Consider the following 12,216-nt stretch of genomic DNA (forward strand, 5'->3'; position numbering starts at 1 on the left):
GCTCTACCACTTGAGCCACAGCGCCACTTCCAGTTTTTTTCATTTTGTTTATATGGTGCTGAGGAATTGAACCCAGGGCCTCATGCATGCAAGGCAAGTGCTCTACCACTGAGCCACCTTCCCAGCCCCACATTTAAAAATTTTTAAATGCAGTCTTAGTCTAGCATTATAAAACTTAGTCTAGCATTGTAGTCTAGCATTAGGAATTTGATGTAAAGCAATGTCTCCTCTAGCTTCTATCTAGTCTCGTCTTCATTTTCATGAGCACGTAGTGACTTCTGCCATCCATGCCCATGTTTATTTGTGCCTGTGTTTACAATGTGCATTTGTATCTTCTTCTGTTATGGACTGTATGGCTCTTGGTCACCAATGTTCAGGGACTTCAATGTTTAGTGTGCCTGTGTGTGCGTGTGGTGTGCTTGCACGTGGGCATGGGGAAGTTGCTGTCCTGGGCGATCAGAACATGACACAGAGCTCTGTGGGTAAACAGTTCAGAATGGGAACTAGAAAGAGCTTCCCAAACAAAGTGTGAGCCCCCCAAATGCTAATGCCTTGCATCAGGAGGGGGTTGTAGAATGAGATCACATTACACTTCAACTTGGCTTAATTATGGTCTGGATTGATTTAAACCAGAGCCCACTCAAAGCAGAACCACATTAGCACAAATCCATTGGAAATCTTAGGAAAGCAATCGTCCCAGCCAGGGGGAATGTGCTATGTGATACCGTTAATGTTAGCAACGATTTTACAAAGAATATGCTGGAACAATAGGAAAAAAATTATATATATATATATATATATATATATATACACACACACACACATAGGGGTTTCAGTGTCTGTCTTTAATAATATGTACAGCTTTGTTTTGTTTTTAATAAAAGAAAAGTCTCTAAATCCAGCAGTGAATCTCCATTAGAAAATAAGAGAAACATGTCCAGGCGAGGTGAGTGTGAGGCTTTTAACAGTCCCACGGTCTCGCCTCAAACAAAAACCAAATCAGAACACAGAGCTCCCACTTCGTACAACGTTGACAACACAAAATCCAACTTGAGCAGCAGAAGGGAAAAAAACCAAAAACCCAAAGGCAGCTACTTGTTCCTTTCTGCTTAACTCTCTCCCCTTTTAGCCCTCAGAAAAGTCAGGAAGTCAGGGCTGAGCCCTGGAGAGCCAGGGCAGGCAGGAGGCCTAGTGGGAGCTTTGGACTTTCTATAAAGACATAAACCCAATGAAAGCGCCACGCACAGCAGTGCATTAAGTTACCTCTCTGCCATGAAGCTCTGGTTACATATAAAATCAAATTAAATACCTGTGGAATCAAGCCTCAAACCCAGGTGACTTCAAGCCAATGGTGGAAAACCAGTAGCCTCATTTTTACCATATATTTTAAAACCACAAACCCTTTAGAGTTATAAACTCATGACACGGGGCTGGGAAGGTGGCTCAGTGGTAGAGCACTTGCCTTGCATGCATGAGGCCCTGGGTTCAATTCCTCAGCACCACATAAGCAGAAAAAAAAAAAGCCGGAAGTGGCACTATGGCTCAAGTGGTAGAGTGCTAGCCTTGAGCTGAAGAGCTGAGGGACAGCGCCCAGGCCCAGAGTTCAGGCCCCATGACTGGAACCAAACCCCCCCCCCAAAAAATAAAATAAACCCATGACACCATAACAACTTTTCCTCTCCTTTTTTCCTAAGTTTCAAGGCAGGAAAAAAAGAAAGTCCTGACCATAGGGAACCCTCGATAGTTTGCATTGATTTATCGACAGACTTGGAGGGGAACAGGATAAAAAGTTGCAGAATAGACACGTGACTGCGTGGGAGATAGTTGAATGGCATTTAAAAAAAAAAATAAAAACAGGGACTGACATAGCAAAGTGGTCTGTGCTCCGATAGTTGGCCATTGTACTCTGAAATGCTTACACAGAGGAATAAAAAAAAAATCTACCAGGTCACTCCCAGTGATGTGGGTGCAGCAGGAAAGAGATTCTGGACAGCAGAGATGCCGGAGAGCCAATGGTGTGCGTCTCTGTGGGTGCGCATGCGCACATGCACTAGCACAGCAGTACATCAGCACACAGCAGAATGAGAGAGGCCGCAGTGACCCCTCCCTGCGGTGGGATCCCCTGCCATTGGCTGCTAAGGACTGGATTGGCCAGCCCAAAAGCCTTTTCCTGGGATACTAGCAGTTCCAAGACACTGCTAAGCCCTTCCTGATCAGAGCAGCCCACAGCGTCATTGTGTATGTAGCATCTGCATTGGTTTAGGGCCAGACCTGGTCTTTGCTGGACATTGTTCTTGGCGGAACACAGCAGTTTTGGAGGTTACCTCTTGCAGTCCAGTCAGGCTAAGCCTCCACAGCCTGGGTCAGCTGCCTACTCCAGTTGATCTTTATTCATGAAGCCTCGATGTAGCACACTCATGGAGAGCCTACTTCTAATCCTGATCTACTTCATTCCTGAGATCTTGCACTGACTCTGGGTTGTTGTGTTCATCGGGGTCTATCATTCTATCCCCGATAATTAGATCCCCAGAGCCCAAAGCACACACTCAACAGAATTCATTAGATACCTTGTCAGTGAAAATAGATTAACTTAAAACTCTTAATTTTACACACGTTAGTGTCTTTTTTTTTTTTTTTTTTTGCCAGTCCTGGGGCTTGAACTGTCTGAGCCTGAGCACTGTTCCTGAGTTTCTATTGCTCAAGGCTAGCACTACCACTTGAGCCACAGGGCCACTTCTGGCCTTTTCTGTGTATGTGGTACTGAGGAACCGAACCCAGGGCTTCATGCATGCTAGGCAAACACTCTACCACTGAGCCACATTCCCAGCCCAGGTTAGTGTCTTTTTTTTTTTTTTTGATCTGTTGTGGGGCTTGAGCCATGGGCCTTAGCACTGTCCCTCAGCTCTTCAGCTCAAGGTGAGCGCTCTACCACTTGAGCTACAGCATCACTTCTGGTTTTCTGGTGATTTATTAGAGATAGAGTCTCACGGACTTTCCTGCCCAGGCTGGCTTTGAACTGTGATCCTCAGATCTCAGTCTCCTGAGTAGCTAGGATTACAGCGTGTGAGCCACTGGTGCCCGGAAGGTTAGTGTCTTTTTACATTCAGCCTGTTCCTTGAGTATCTGGCCAGAGTGGAGTATTTACTATCCATACTCAGTCTTTAAATTATGTAGCGCATTTTTTTCTGTGATTCACCATATAAATACCACTCCTCTTAAGAGAAATCACTTGAAAGAACTTGTCAACTGATATATTGCAGGGGATATTTGATACAGGGCAGAGAACACATGGTTGGACTATGGAGTATGGCCCAAGCAAGTGCAAGGTCCTGAGTTCAAAACCCCAGTACCTCCCTTTCCCAGAAAGTCAGAGGACAGGGTTTAGAATAGAAAGTCCCTATAGATGGTAGAGCTGCTGCATACTGGTTGTGTGATCTTACCTGGCACACTGTGGGTATAGGGGGTTTCTAAGTAGATTGGCAAGTGAGTGGAATTGTAGTTGTGTTTAAGCCAGTCAAACTTTTATTTACTTTTGATAGAAATTGATTCTGGGGAAAAAGGAAAGAAATAATAATAATAAAAAAAACAACTTTCCAAAGTGCAGGTATTCTGTAGAGAAAAGAATGTCACACATTTTTATAGAGGTGAAATTTCATTTCCTGAAGTCTTATTTAGGCATAGTACTGACTTATTTATATATGGAATGTGTGTGTTGATGGGTGCGTGCATGATTGTGTGTGTGTAGCCTCGATGCTGGCACACGTGCTGTGTGATGATGTATCACCGCTCTGAATGCTGTTTCCGCACACACAGGAGCTCACTGGGAAACTGCCGGTCGAATATCCCCTAGATCCAGGAGAGGAACCGCCTATTGTTCGGAGAAGAATAGGGACTGCGTTCAAGCTGGATGAGCAGAAAATCCTGCCCAAAGGAGAGGTGGGGTGCCCTTCCCTTCCCTTCCCCCTCCCTTCGGACCTCCAAGTTCTCTGCAAAGGTTTCTCCATTGCTTCCTAATACCAGGAGCTGGCCTTCGTCTCTTCCAGAGTGAGCTGGTTCCTTGGTATGTGGTTCTCTTAGGAGGATGACTTTGTTTACCTTTGGAGGCCTTTGGCTTTGGTTGAAGTTTATTTGTCTAACACTCTAGGCCAGTTGCTAGTGACCCCCGTCAAGTTTGAGGGGAACATTCTGGGGATGCCTGTACCTCCTTGTCTCTGCAGTGGTGGCCCTGCCGCGGTGACTCAGAGTCTTACCTCATCGGGTCTGTGGAGGGGAGCAGGAGGAGAGGGAAAGGCAGGGCCTTGTCCCCAGGGGCACTGTTCAGTAAGGCCTGCCTTCCTGGTCTGAATTTACCTGGTTGCTGAAACTAGTGTGTATTCGGGCAAAAGGCGTGAAATCCATCCTGGACTCACATGTCTGTATTTGGGAGAGACTTATTTCAAAAGGTTTTTTTTTTGTTTGTTTGTTTCTTGATCCTGTTTTGTCTGAACACTGGTGAGGGCCAAGATTGGAGAAATCAGATTGGGGGAGGATAGGGGCTCCCAAAACAAAAGTAAACACTTGAACCTCTGGCTGAGTAGCAAGTATCCAGCCTCCGTCCAGAAGAAATGAAGGGCAAGTGGACCTTCTGCTCCAGGGTCTCCCCAAATCTCTTCTGAATAGTTATTCATTAACATGAGACCCAAGAGGGCAGGGCTCAGAGCCCAGGGAATGAACGAACGGAGTGTACTCTCAGTCTTTTGAGAAAGTGATTGAGAGGAACATGGCTTCCTAGCGTGAGACATGGTGTGGACACAGAGAGGACACTCAGGTGCCTGGGGTGGGGGTGGCTTCCTGGAAGTGCTAGGAAATCACCTGAACCTGCAGTCTCAGGTCCCCCAGGAGGCTGCGTGCACACCCACCATGAGATCTGACCAGGCCAGGTTCGCAGTGCTAGGGTTAAGTGAGTGATAGATGAGAAGCTGTCTCCTGGCCACTTTGGGGTCTTGGTTGTACTGTCTGTTGTGGGCTCCTGAGGGTTGGGCAGACTCCCATGAGCTCCCAGGTACCCAGGCTGCGACAGTAAAGAGGCGCAAATGTGAGCATCACAGAGCCAGCTCTCAGGGGAAAGAGAGGAAATTAAGGAGCGGACATCCTGACGCGTTAAGGGGGGTCCTGCCTTTGCCCCCCCTTCCTCCACTTGTGCAGAGGAACAGCTGTGCCACAGAGGCTGGCAGCAGACTCGCCATCAACATGGGGTGGGGAGGGAACCTGGAGCACCTCTGACATCCTGGCCAAAGACAGGGGCTGAGCGAGGAGGGAGCTAGCCCAGAAAGAGGAAGGAGGGGGACCCGGAACACCATCCAAGTTGCTGAGGGAAAACTGGTTCTGCCACCGCCTACTCTGCAGGCCCCGTGTGGGGGCCAAGCGGGGCAGGGCTCCCGGAGCAGGCAGGTGTGCGGATGGCTGGGGCTTGTAAAAGCAGCCAGGTCAGTGAGGATGTGTCCCAACACGAGGGACACGAAAGTGTGACAGAGGGCATGGGAGGGCAGGGGTGAGCTAACTCAGAAGACTGTTCTAGAAATCGGGCCACTTCCTGTGCCCCAAATGGAAGGAAAATGACAGCTGGATGAATGTCCCCAGGAGCCTTGTTCGAGGCGGGAGAAATGAAGCCAGGCAAAGCTTGGGAAGGGATTCATGGTAGGATGGGGGGTTGGAGCCCCACACTCCCCCCATGTGCCATCTTCCATGATAGATGATGACTCCCCCCAAATAAATGAATAAATAAAACCACAGGAAGCGGAGCTGGAGCGCCTGGAACGAGAGTTCGCCATTCAGTCCCAGATCACCGAGGCTGCCCGCCGCCTGGCCAGTGACCCCAACGTCAGCAAGAAACTGAAAAAACAAAGAAAAACCTCCTATCTGAACGCACTGAAGAAGCTGCAGGAGATTGAAAATGCCATCAATGAGAACCGAGTCAAGTCCGGGAAGAAACCCACGCAGAGGACCTCGCTGGTCATAGACGGTCAGTGCCAGCCCCTCCCACGGACACATGGCGGCCACATGCACACAATGACAGCCCCGTGCGGGGAGGGGGAGGCAAGGGTCACAGGACCTCACCTCTGATGTCTCCCCTGAGGGAGCAAGCAACAACCCCCCCCCCACACACACACTCCTCACCATGATCAGGGTGACTAGGCTAGCCCAGGCTAGGCCAGAGCTAACCCACTCCCTAACCCACCCCCACCTCCACTCCCACCCCTGCCAATCTCAGGGATCTGCCTACTCCTCTCCAAGGCTGGAAGGCAAGGTGGACAGCTTGTAGGATAAGCAAGGAGGGGACCACCCCCTGCTACCCTCTGGCCCCCCAAATCTCCCACCCCAGGCTGATAGGGTGGCCAGGACCCTTCTAGCAAAAACTGTAACTTGAGTGGCTCTGGCTATCCCCTCAGATTGTCTGGAGCCCTGAACCCCCCCATCTGGGCTTAAGGGTTTGGCTAATGATGTTTGGTAAATTCCAGAAGGAAATTCCCCTCCATCTGCCAACACACTTCGAGTCTCCCTAATGATGGTAATCTTTTTCTTTTCTCTTAAGTCAGCAGATTCTTGATAGCCTATGTGGAGTGTTCTGTATATACTTTTGCTCTAGAAAGGCAGAAAGGAGAATAGAAGTTTCCAGAAGTTTTATTGGGGGGGGGAGGGTTCTGGGTGGATGCAGCCTGGGAAGTTTATTATCCAGACAGGACGGACAACTGTGGAGGGTATGCTATGTCCCTGCTTGGAGCGCAGAATGGTTAGGCACTATCAACTGCATGTTGGGTATCTTGTGCCACAATTATATATCTACAGCCTAAAATGTGGGCATACCAGGGAAGCAATGGTAGGCTGGAGATTCGGATCAGAACCTTCCATCCCCTTGCCCACATCCACCTGACAATATAAAGAAGTGAATTCCAATGGGAAGGCCTTTAAAAAAAATACTTTTATGCTCTAGGAAACTAGAAATGGCCATCTGTCTACTATCTCCACGTTCCCCAACTTCCTTACAGACAGCCTTCTCTCTCTTACGCCTCCTTTGAGGCCCACATCTGCCCCTTCAAGGCACTTGGACTTTCCGGCTCTGAGGAAAAAAAATCCAAAAACCTGAGGCCAGCTCAGGTATTAAAAAAAAAGATAGGGAGACCCTATCTCAAAGAATAAGCCTGGAGTAGTGGCATATATCCATAATCCCAGGTACTGTACTTGTAACAGGAGGATCATAGTCCAAGGCCAGCCCAGGCCCAAACCTGGTAACTAAAAAGGGCTGGAGGCATGGCTCAAAGCACAGGTCCCTGAGTTCAAACCCCAGTACCACCAAACAAAAAAATTAAAGATAAAACTCTAAACTTGGAATCTGAAGAGTGTAGCCCTTTGCTGACTTGCCAGGGAACAGAGCAAGTTCAGACAAAACCACCTTCCTAGGTCTACCTCAGTTTCCCCAGTGGAATTATTCATGTGAAATAACGAGGATTATTTTACTGTCACCCACTTGGGTGTGCTCGTAATTGAATGGTGTCTATAAAAAAAGCTTTAGAGAGACAGAGTCTGTACTTAGCAGGCATGTTTTCTCTCCTAATGACTTGAGTTTATTGAGAAACCATTTATTGCCATGTGAGCAAAACTTAAGTTCCCTTCTCGAGTTTCGCATTTGTGGCATAAATAGCAGTTGACTTCCTCTGGTGCAGTCAGTACATGCCCCGAGTTAGTGCTGGGACAATGATGTGCTTAGTGGGACCTGGCATCCTTTATGTGATAGGAAAACGCTCTGCTGTGGTATCCCCTCAATCAGAACAAAACCCACAACGGCTGGGTGCCTTGTGCTCTCTGGGGTAGGGCCTGTCAAAACACCTCAAAGCACTGCCATTGTATTCCATGGATTCTTTCTTTGGCATTAGAAAGAGAAGGGGAAGGGGTGGTCATACACCCAAGTCCTTTTGTTCCCACAGAGGAACCAACCCAACCTCTTAGAGTCTGCTTTATTTATTTGTTCATTTTTGGTCTTCTAGATGGAAATATTGCCAGCGAGGACAGCTCCCTCTCCGATGCCCTTGTTCTTGAAGATGGTAGGTTTTTATTTCTGGCTCTCAATGGAGGGATAGTGGTGAAGTCTGAGTTGTTGTGCATGCGGTAATGGAGACAGCCTTGGCTGAGGGGGAAAGCCAGGCCAGGTGGCAGCTGGATTCCTGCCCACATCCATGCCTGAGTCGAAAGTGGGTGGGTGTTATTGATTGGAATCAGAGTATTTCCTTTGGCCCAGAGGTGAAATGGGGTTTAAAAAAGAAACAACAGAGAATCTGTAGTTTGTGGATAGTTAGTCCTGTGGAGTAATCATGTCGTGGTGAGAGGTGGAAATAGATTTAGATCAAAAATCAACAGAGTCCTGATGTCGGTGGCTCATACCTGTAATCCTAGCTACTCAGGAGGCTGAGATCTAAGGAGTGGGGTTCAAAGCCAGCCTGGACAGAAAAGTAACCATGAGACTCTTGCTCCAGTTAACCATTCATAAACTCGAAGTGATAGAGTACTAGCCATGAGCAAAACAAACACAGAACCAACCAGAAGTCTAGAGTAGTTGGAGGGAAGAAAATCCACCTCTGGTGCTTTCTGAGACAACGGGGGGGGGGGGGGGGGGGGGAGATGCCCTTTCCATATCTGGCCAGCCACGGACATTATCCTATTTCCTATGTCCCTTGGCAGCCTATCCCCTGTCCCCCAGCTCTGTACTGGGGTTTGAACTTAGGACCTCACCCTCACCCAGCTTCTTTGTTCAGCTGGTGTCCAGCACTAGCACTTGAGCCACCCAGCTTTTTATTGGTTACATGAAAATGGAGACTCTCAGACTTTTATGGCCCAGGCTGGCCTTGACCTACCATCCTCCAGACCTCAACCTCCTGGGTAGCTAGGATGACAGGTAAGAGGCACAGCTGTGATATTTTCATAGCGAGTCTTAGCAAAGCAGGACTAAACCCCTGACACGCCATCACCATCTCCAGCCAAAGTTAAGAATTCCAAAACTCGGAACCATTTCTGAGTCTTGCTGTGGGTGTTAAACCAAATGATTAGGAGGGGGAACATTAATTACATAGAAATATATTAAGTGGCAGTTAATTTTTTTGCCCTCTGGGGAACCCTCAGGCAGGCAGTGATAAGTGGTTTTTCAGAGGGAAAACATAAAAGGCCTACCCAAGTCCTAGCAATAATGATAATTGCACTAATAATAGTCATTGCTCTTGATGTGGAGAACGTCTGGTGAGTTATTTACCCAGTCCTCTTGGCCCGACTTATTACAAGTCAGATTGGAATATTTTATTGTCTGCTTCAGTACATGGAGGTACATGGAGGCATCCAAGAAACAGAAAGGCATTTTCTATTCTGGTGTGTGTGCATGCATGTGTGCGTGTGTGTGTGTGTGTGTGTGTGTGTGCATGTGCTGATCCTGGGGCTTGAACTCAGGGCCTGACAGTCCCTGAGCTTTTGTGTTCAAGGCTAGCACTCTACAGTTGGAGCCATAGCTCTGCTTCTGTCTTTTCGGTGGTTAATTGGATATTAGAGTCTTGTGGACTTTCCTGCCCAGACTAGCTTCAAATCACAATCCTCAGATCTCAGCCTCCTGAGCAGCTAGGATAGCAGGCGTGAGCCTCCAGCACCTGGCTAAGATTCATTTTCAGTGCCAAATGTCCAACCCTGTTATGACTTCTGGTGCCCCCATCTCTTCTGGGAAGGGAACAAGAACAAGTTAGTGTTCTTTTGTGACAGAGGAGTGACCAGAGCAACAGGTAATGTTGGCTCGAGCGAGACATCAGTCTTGATCATCCTTTCCTCCCCATGTTCCCACGTCTCCAGTATCCTGAAAGCGCCCTTGTGCCACTTTGTGTCCCAGACTCCCACTGCAGGGGAGGGGGGGCTGGTTCTCCCTCCTTCTCCCCCTCCCCCTCTGCCCCTCGCTCTCCCTCTTTCCCTCTCCCTCTCTCATCTCCCTCTATCTTCTCTTTCCCTCCATCCCTCTCAATCTCTGTCTGTCTCTGTCTCTCTCTCTCTCTCTCTGCATTACTGGGGTTTGAACTCAGGGTCTTACGCTTGCTAAGTAAATGCTGTTCAGCTTGAGCTGTGACGCTTCCCCCCATGCTTACCCCCTTTTTTTTCATTCTTTTCTGATAAGGTCTCACATTTTGTCACATAGCTCAGATCACAGGCATGCACCACCACACCCAGCCCTCAGTTTCTAGACCTCCTGTATTGATTTGGGAGGCAGGAAGTGGGGGGCAAAGGAGGGGTAGGAGTGTATTTAGGCTTCTGGGTTAAGGGTTAAGAATGCAGTTGTGAAACCCCATGCCTGCCTGGTGGTGGCCCCCACCTCCACCCGTTCCCCTATCCGTCCCCCATGCCCCCCCCTCGCCTTCCCCATGAACACAAAGGTCCTTCCTCTCCTCTGTCCCAGGATCTCATTACAAGACACAAGATATCTTTGCTGGTCCTCCCTCATCCCTCTCTCCCCTCCCAGCCCCAACCTGCCAGATGAATCATTCTGCAGCAGGATTTCCATCCTAACTATGTGACTCGCGCTTATTAACAACGTGCAGAGTTCTGCAGTTCCCTTCTGCTTGCCTGCAATTCAGGGTCCCAGGTAGTGCTCAGAGCTCTTTGCTTATCAATGGTGCCACCAGGAAACCCGCCCCCTTGCTCTCTCCGCCCCCTTTTACCAGCCACTGCCCAGCTGGACTATGCCCACGGCTCTCACCCAGCCCTCACCACAGCATGCTCCCGCCCTGTGTCCTTCCTTCCTCTTCCCCATGGTGCTTTCCCCTGTCCAGCTGCAGCGCTTCCTCTCAAAGTCTTCTACCTGCCCCACCGTGCCCATGGGAGATGGAGCGACCCCAAGGCCCTTCCTAAATGAAATTCCACCCACACAGGGCCAAAGATGTAACTCAGTGGTAGAGCACTTGTGTAGCTCGTGTGAGGTCCTGGGTTCAGTCCCAGCACTGCCAATTAATTAAAATATATCAGAACAGATTAAGAATATAGGTAGTTCTGGAATTAAAACAAAAAAAAACCAGACTAAATAACTAGATCCACGGGCAGAGAATCATACTTGGTGGATATACATACATTTTTCCCCCTCCATTAAATGTCTCTTGAGCACCTGCTGAGTGTCCACACTCATTCCTGATCTGGAGGGCATCGTAGAAGGCAGAGCAGACAAAACCCTCCTGAAGCTTAAATTCCCCCCAAACAAACTTGATGTTTACTGTTTCTTAAAGTTACAAAGTAGGGGTGTAGCTCCATGGAAAGCCTCAGGTTCAATCCCACCACCATAAAAGTTACAATAAAGCCAGGCATGGTAGCACATGTCTATGATCCTAGCTAGGGGAAAAAAAGCATAAGTAGGGGACTGCTTGAAAAAAAACAACTTTAAAAAAGGGGGGAAAAAAAGAAAAAGAAGGCTGAGGGCATAGCTCAAGTGGTAGAGTGCTTGCTAGAACAAGGCCCTGGGTTCAAGTCCCTGTACTACAAAAACATGTTGTGATATACTAAATAGTAAGTACGTTCTTGCTGTGATTTGAAAGCTATTGGATAGAATTTAGGCTTTAATTAACAGGATTCATTCATTAAAAGGGCCACCTCTCCTCCCAGCTCATTCTGCTGGGAGTTTAGATCTGCAGAGTCCCAGGGCTCTCGGGGGACACAGGTGGAGCTTTGCCACGTGGCTCCAGTGTGCTGGTGGCAGTACTGGGGTGACCGAGACTTGTCTTTCTTCCTGTCTCCATGCAGAAGATGCTCAGGTTACCAGCACAATATCCCCCTTACAGTCCCCGCACAAGGGACTCCCCCCTCGGCCGCCGTCCTCACACAACAGGCCTCCGCCTCCGCAGTCCCTGGAGGGACTCAGGCAGATGCACTATCACCGCAGCGACTACGACAAGTCCCCCATAAAGCCCAAGATGTGGAGCGAGTCGTCCCTGGATGAGCCCTATGAGAAGGTCAAGAAGCGTTCCTCCCACAGTCATTCCGGGTGAGTCAGGCCAGGAGGCCAAAAGCAGGTCACTGCCGACATTGCCTGTCCTTGTCCACGAAGGTGGCCAGAGCTCACCTACAGACCCCAAGTCCTCCCCCCCCCCCCGCATAGTGCTCCCCCCACATAGTGCTCCATAGCCTGGCTTTGCCTTTCTGTGCTCACAGCGCCCTCTGCTGCCCACTCTGTCG

At 48.8% G+C, this 12,216-nt stretch overlaps 1 protein-coding gene across 1 annotated transcript in view; it reads left to right on the forward strand.

Moving 5' to 3' along the window:
- Positions 1–12,216, forward strand: part of Frmd4a (FERM domain containing 4A) — a 288,454-nt gene that overhangs the window by 261,161 nt on the left and 15,077 nt on the right. Inside the window, exons 19-22 of the mRNA XM_013014606.1 lie at positions 3,851–3,936; positions 5,773–6,001; positions 8,022–8,078; positions 11,785–12,025. Of these exons, the coding sequence (XP_012870060.1) occupies positions 3,851–3,936; positions 5,773–6,001; positions 8,022–8,078; positions 11,785–12,025 (613 nt within the window). The remainder of the gene's footprint in view (positions 1–3,850; positions 3,937–5,772; positions 6,002–8,021; positions 8,079–11,784; positions 12,026–12,216) is intronic.

The sequence above is a fragment of the Dipodomys ordii genome, unplaced genomic scaffold (assembly GCF_000151885.1).
Source record: "Dipodomys ordii isolate 6190 unplaced genomic scaffold, Dord_2.0 Scaffold24, whole genome shotgun sequence".
NCBI lineage: Eukaryota > Metazoa > Chordata > Mammalia > Rodentia > Heteromyidae > Dipodomys > Dipodomys ordii.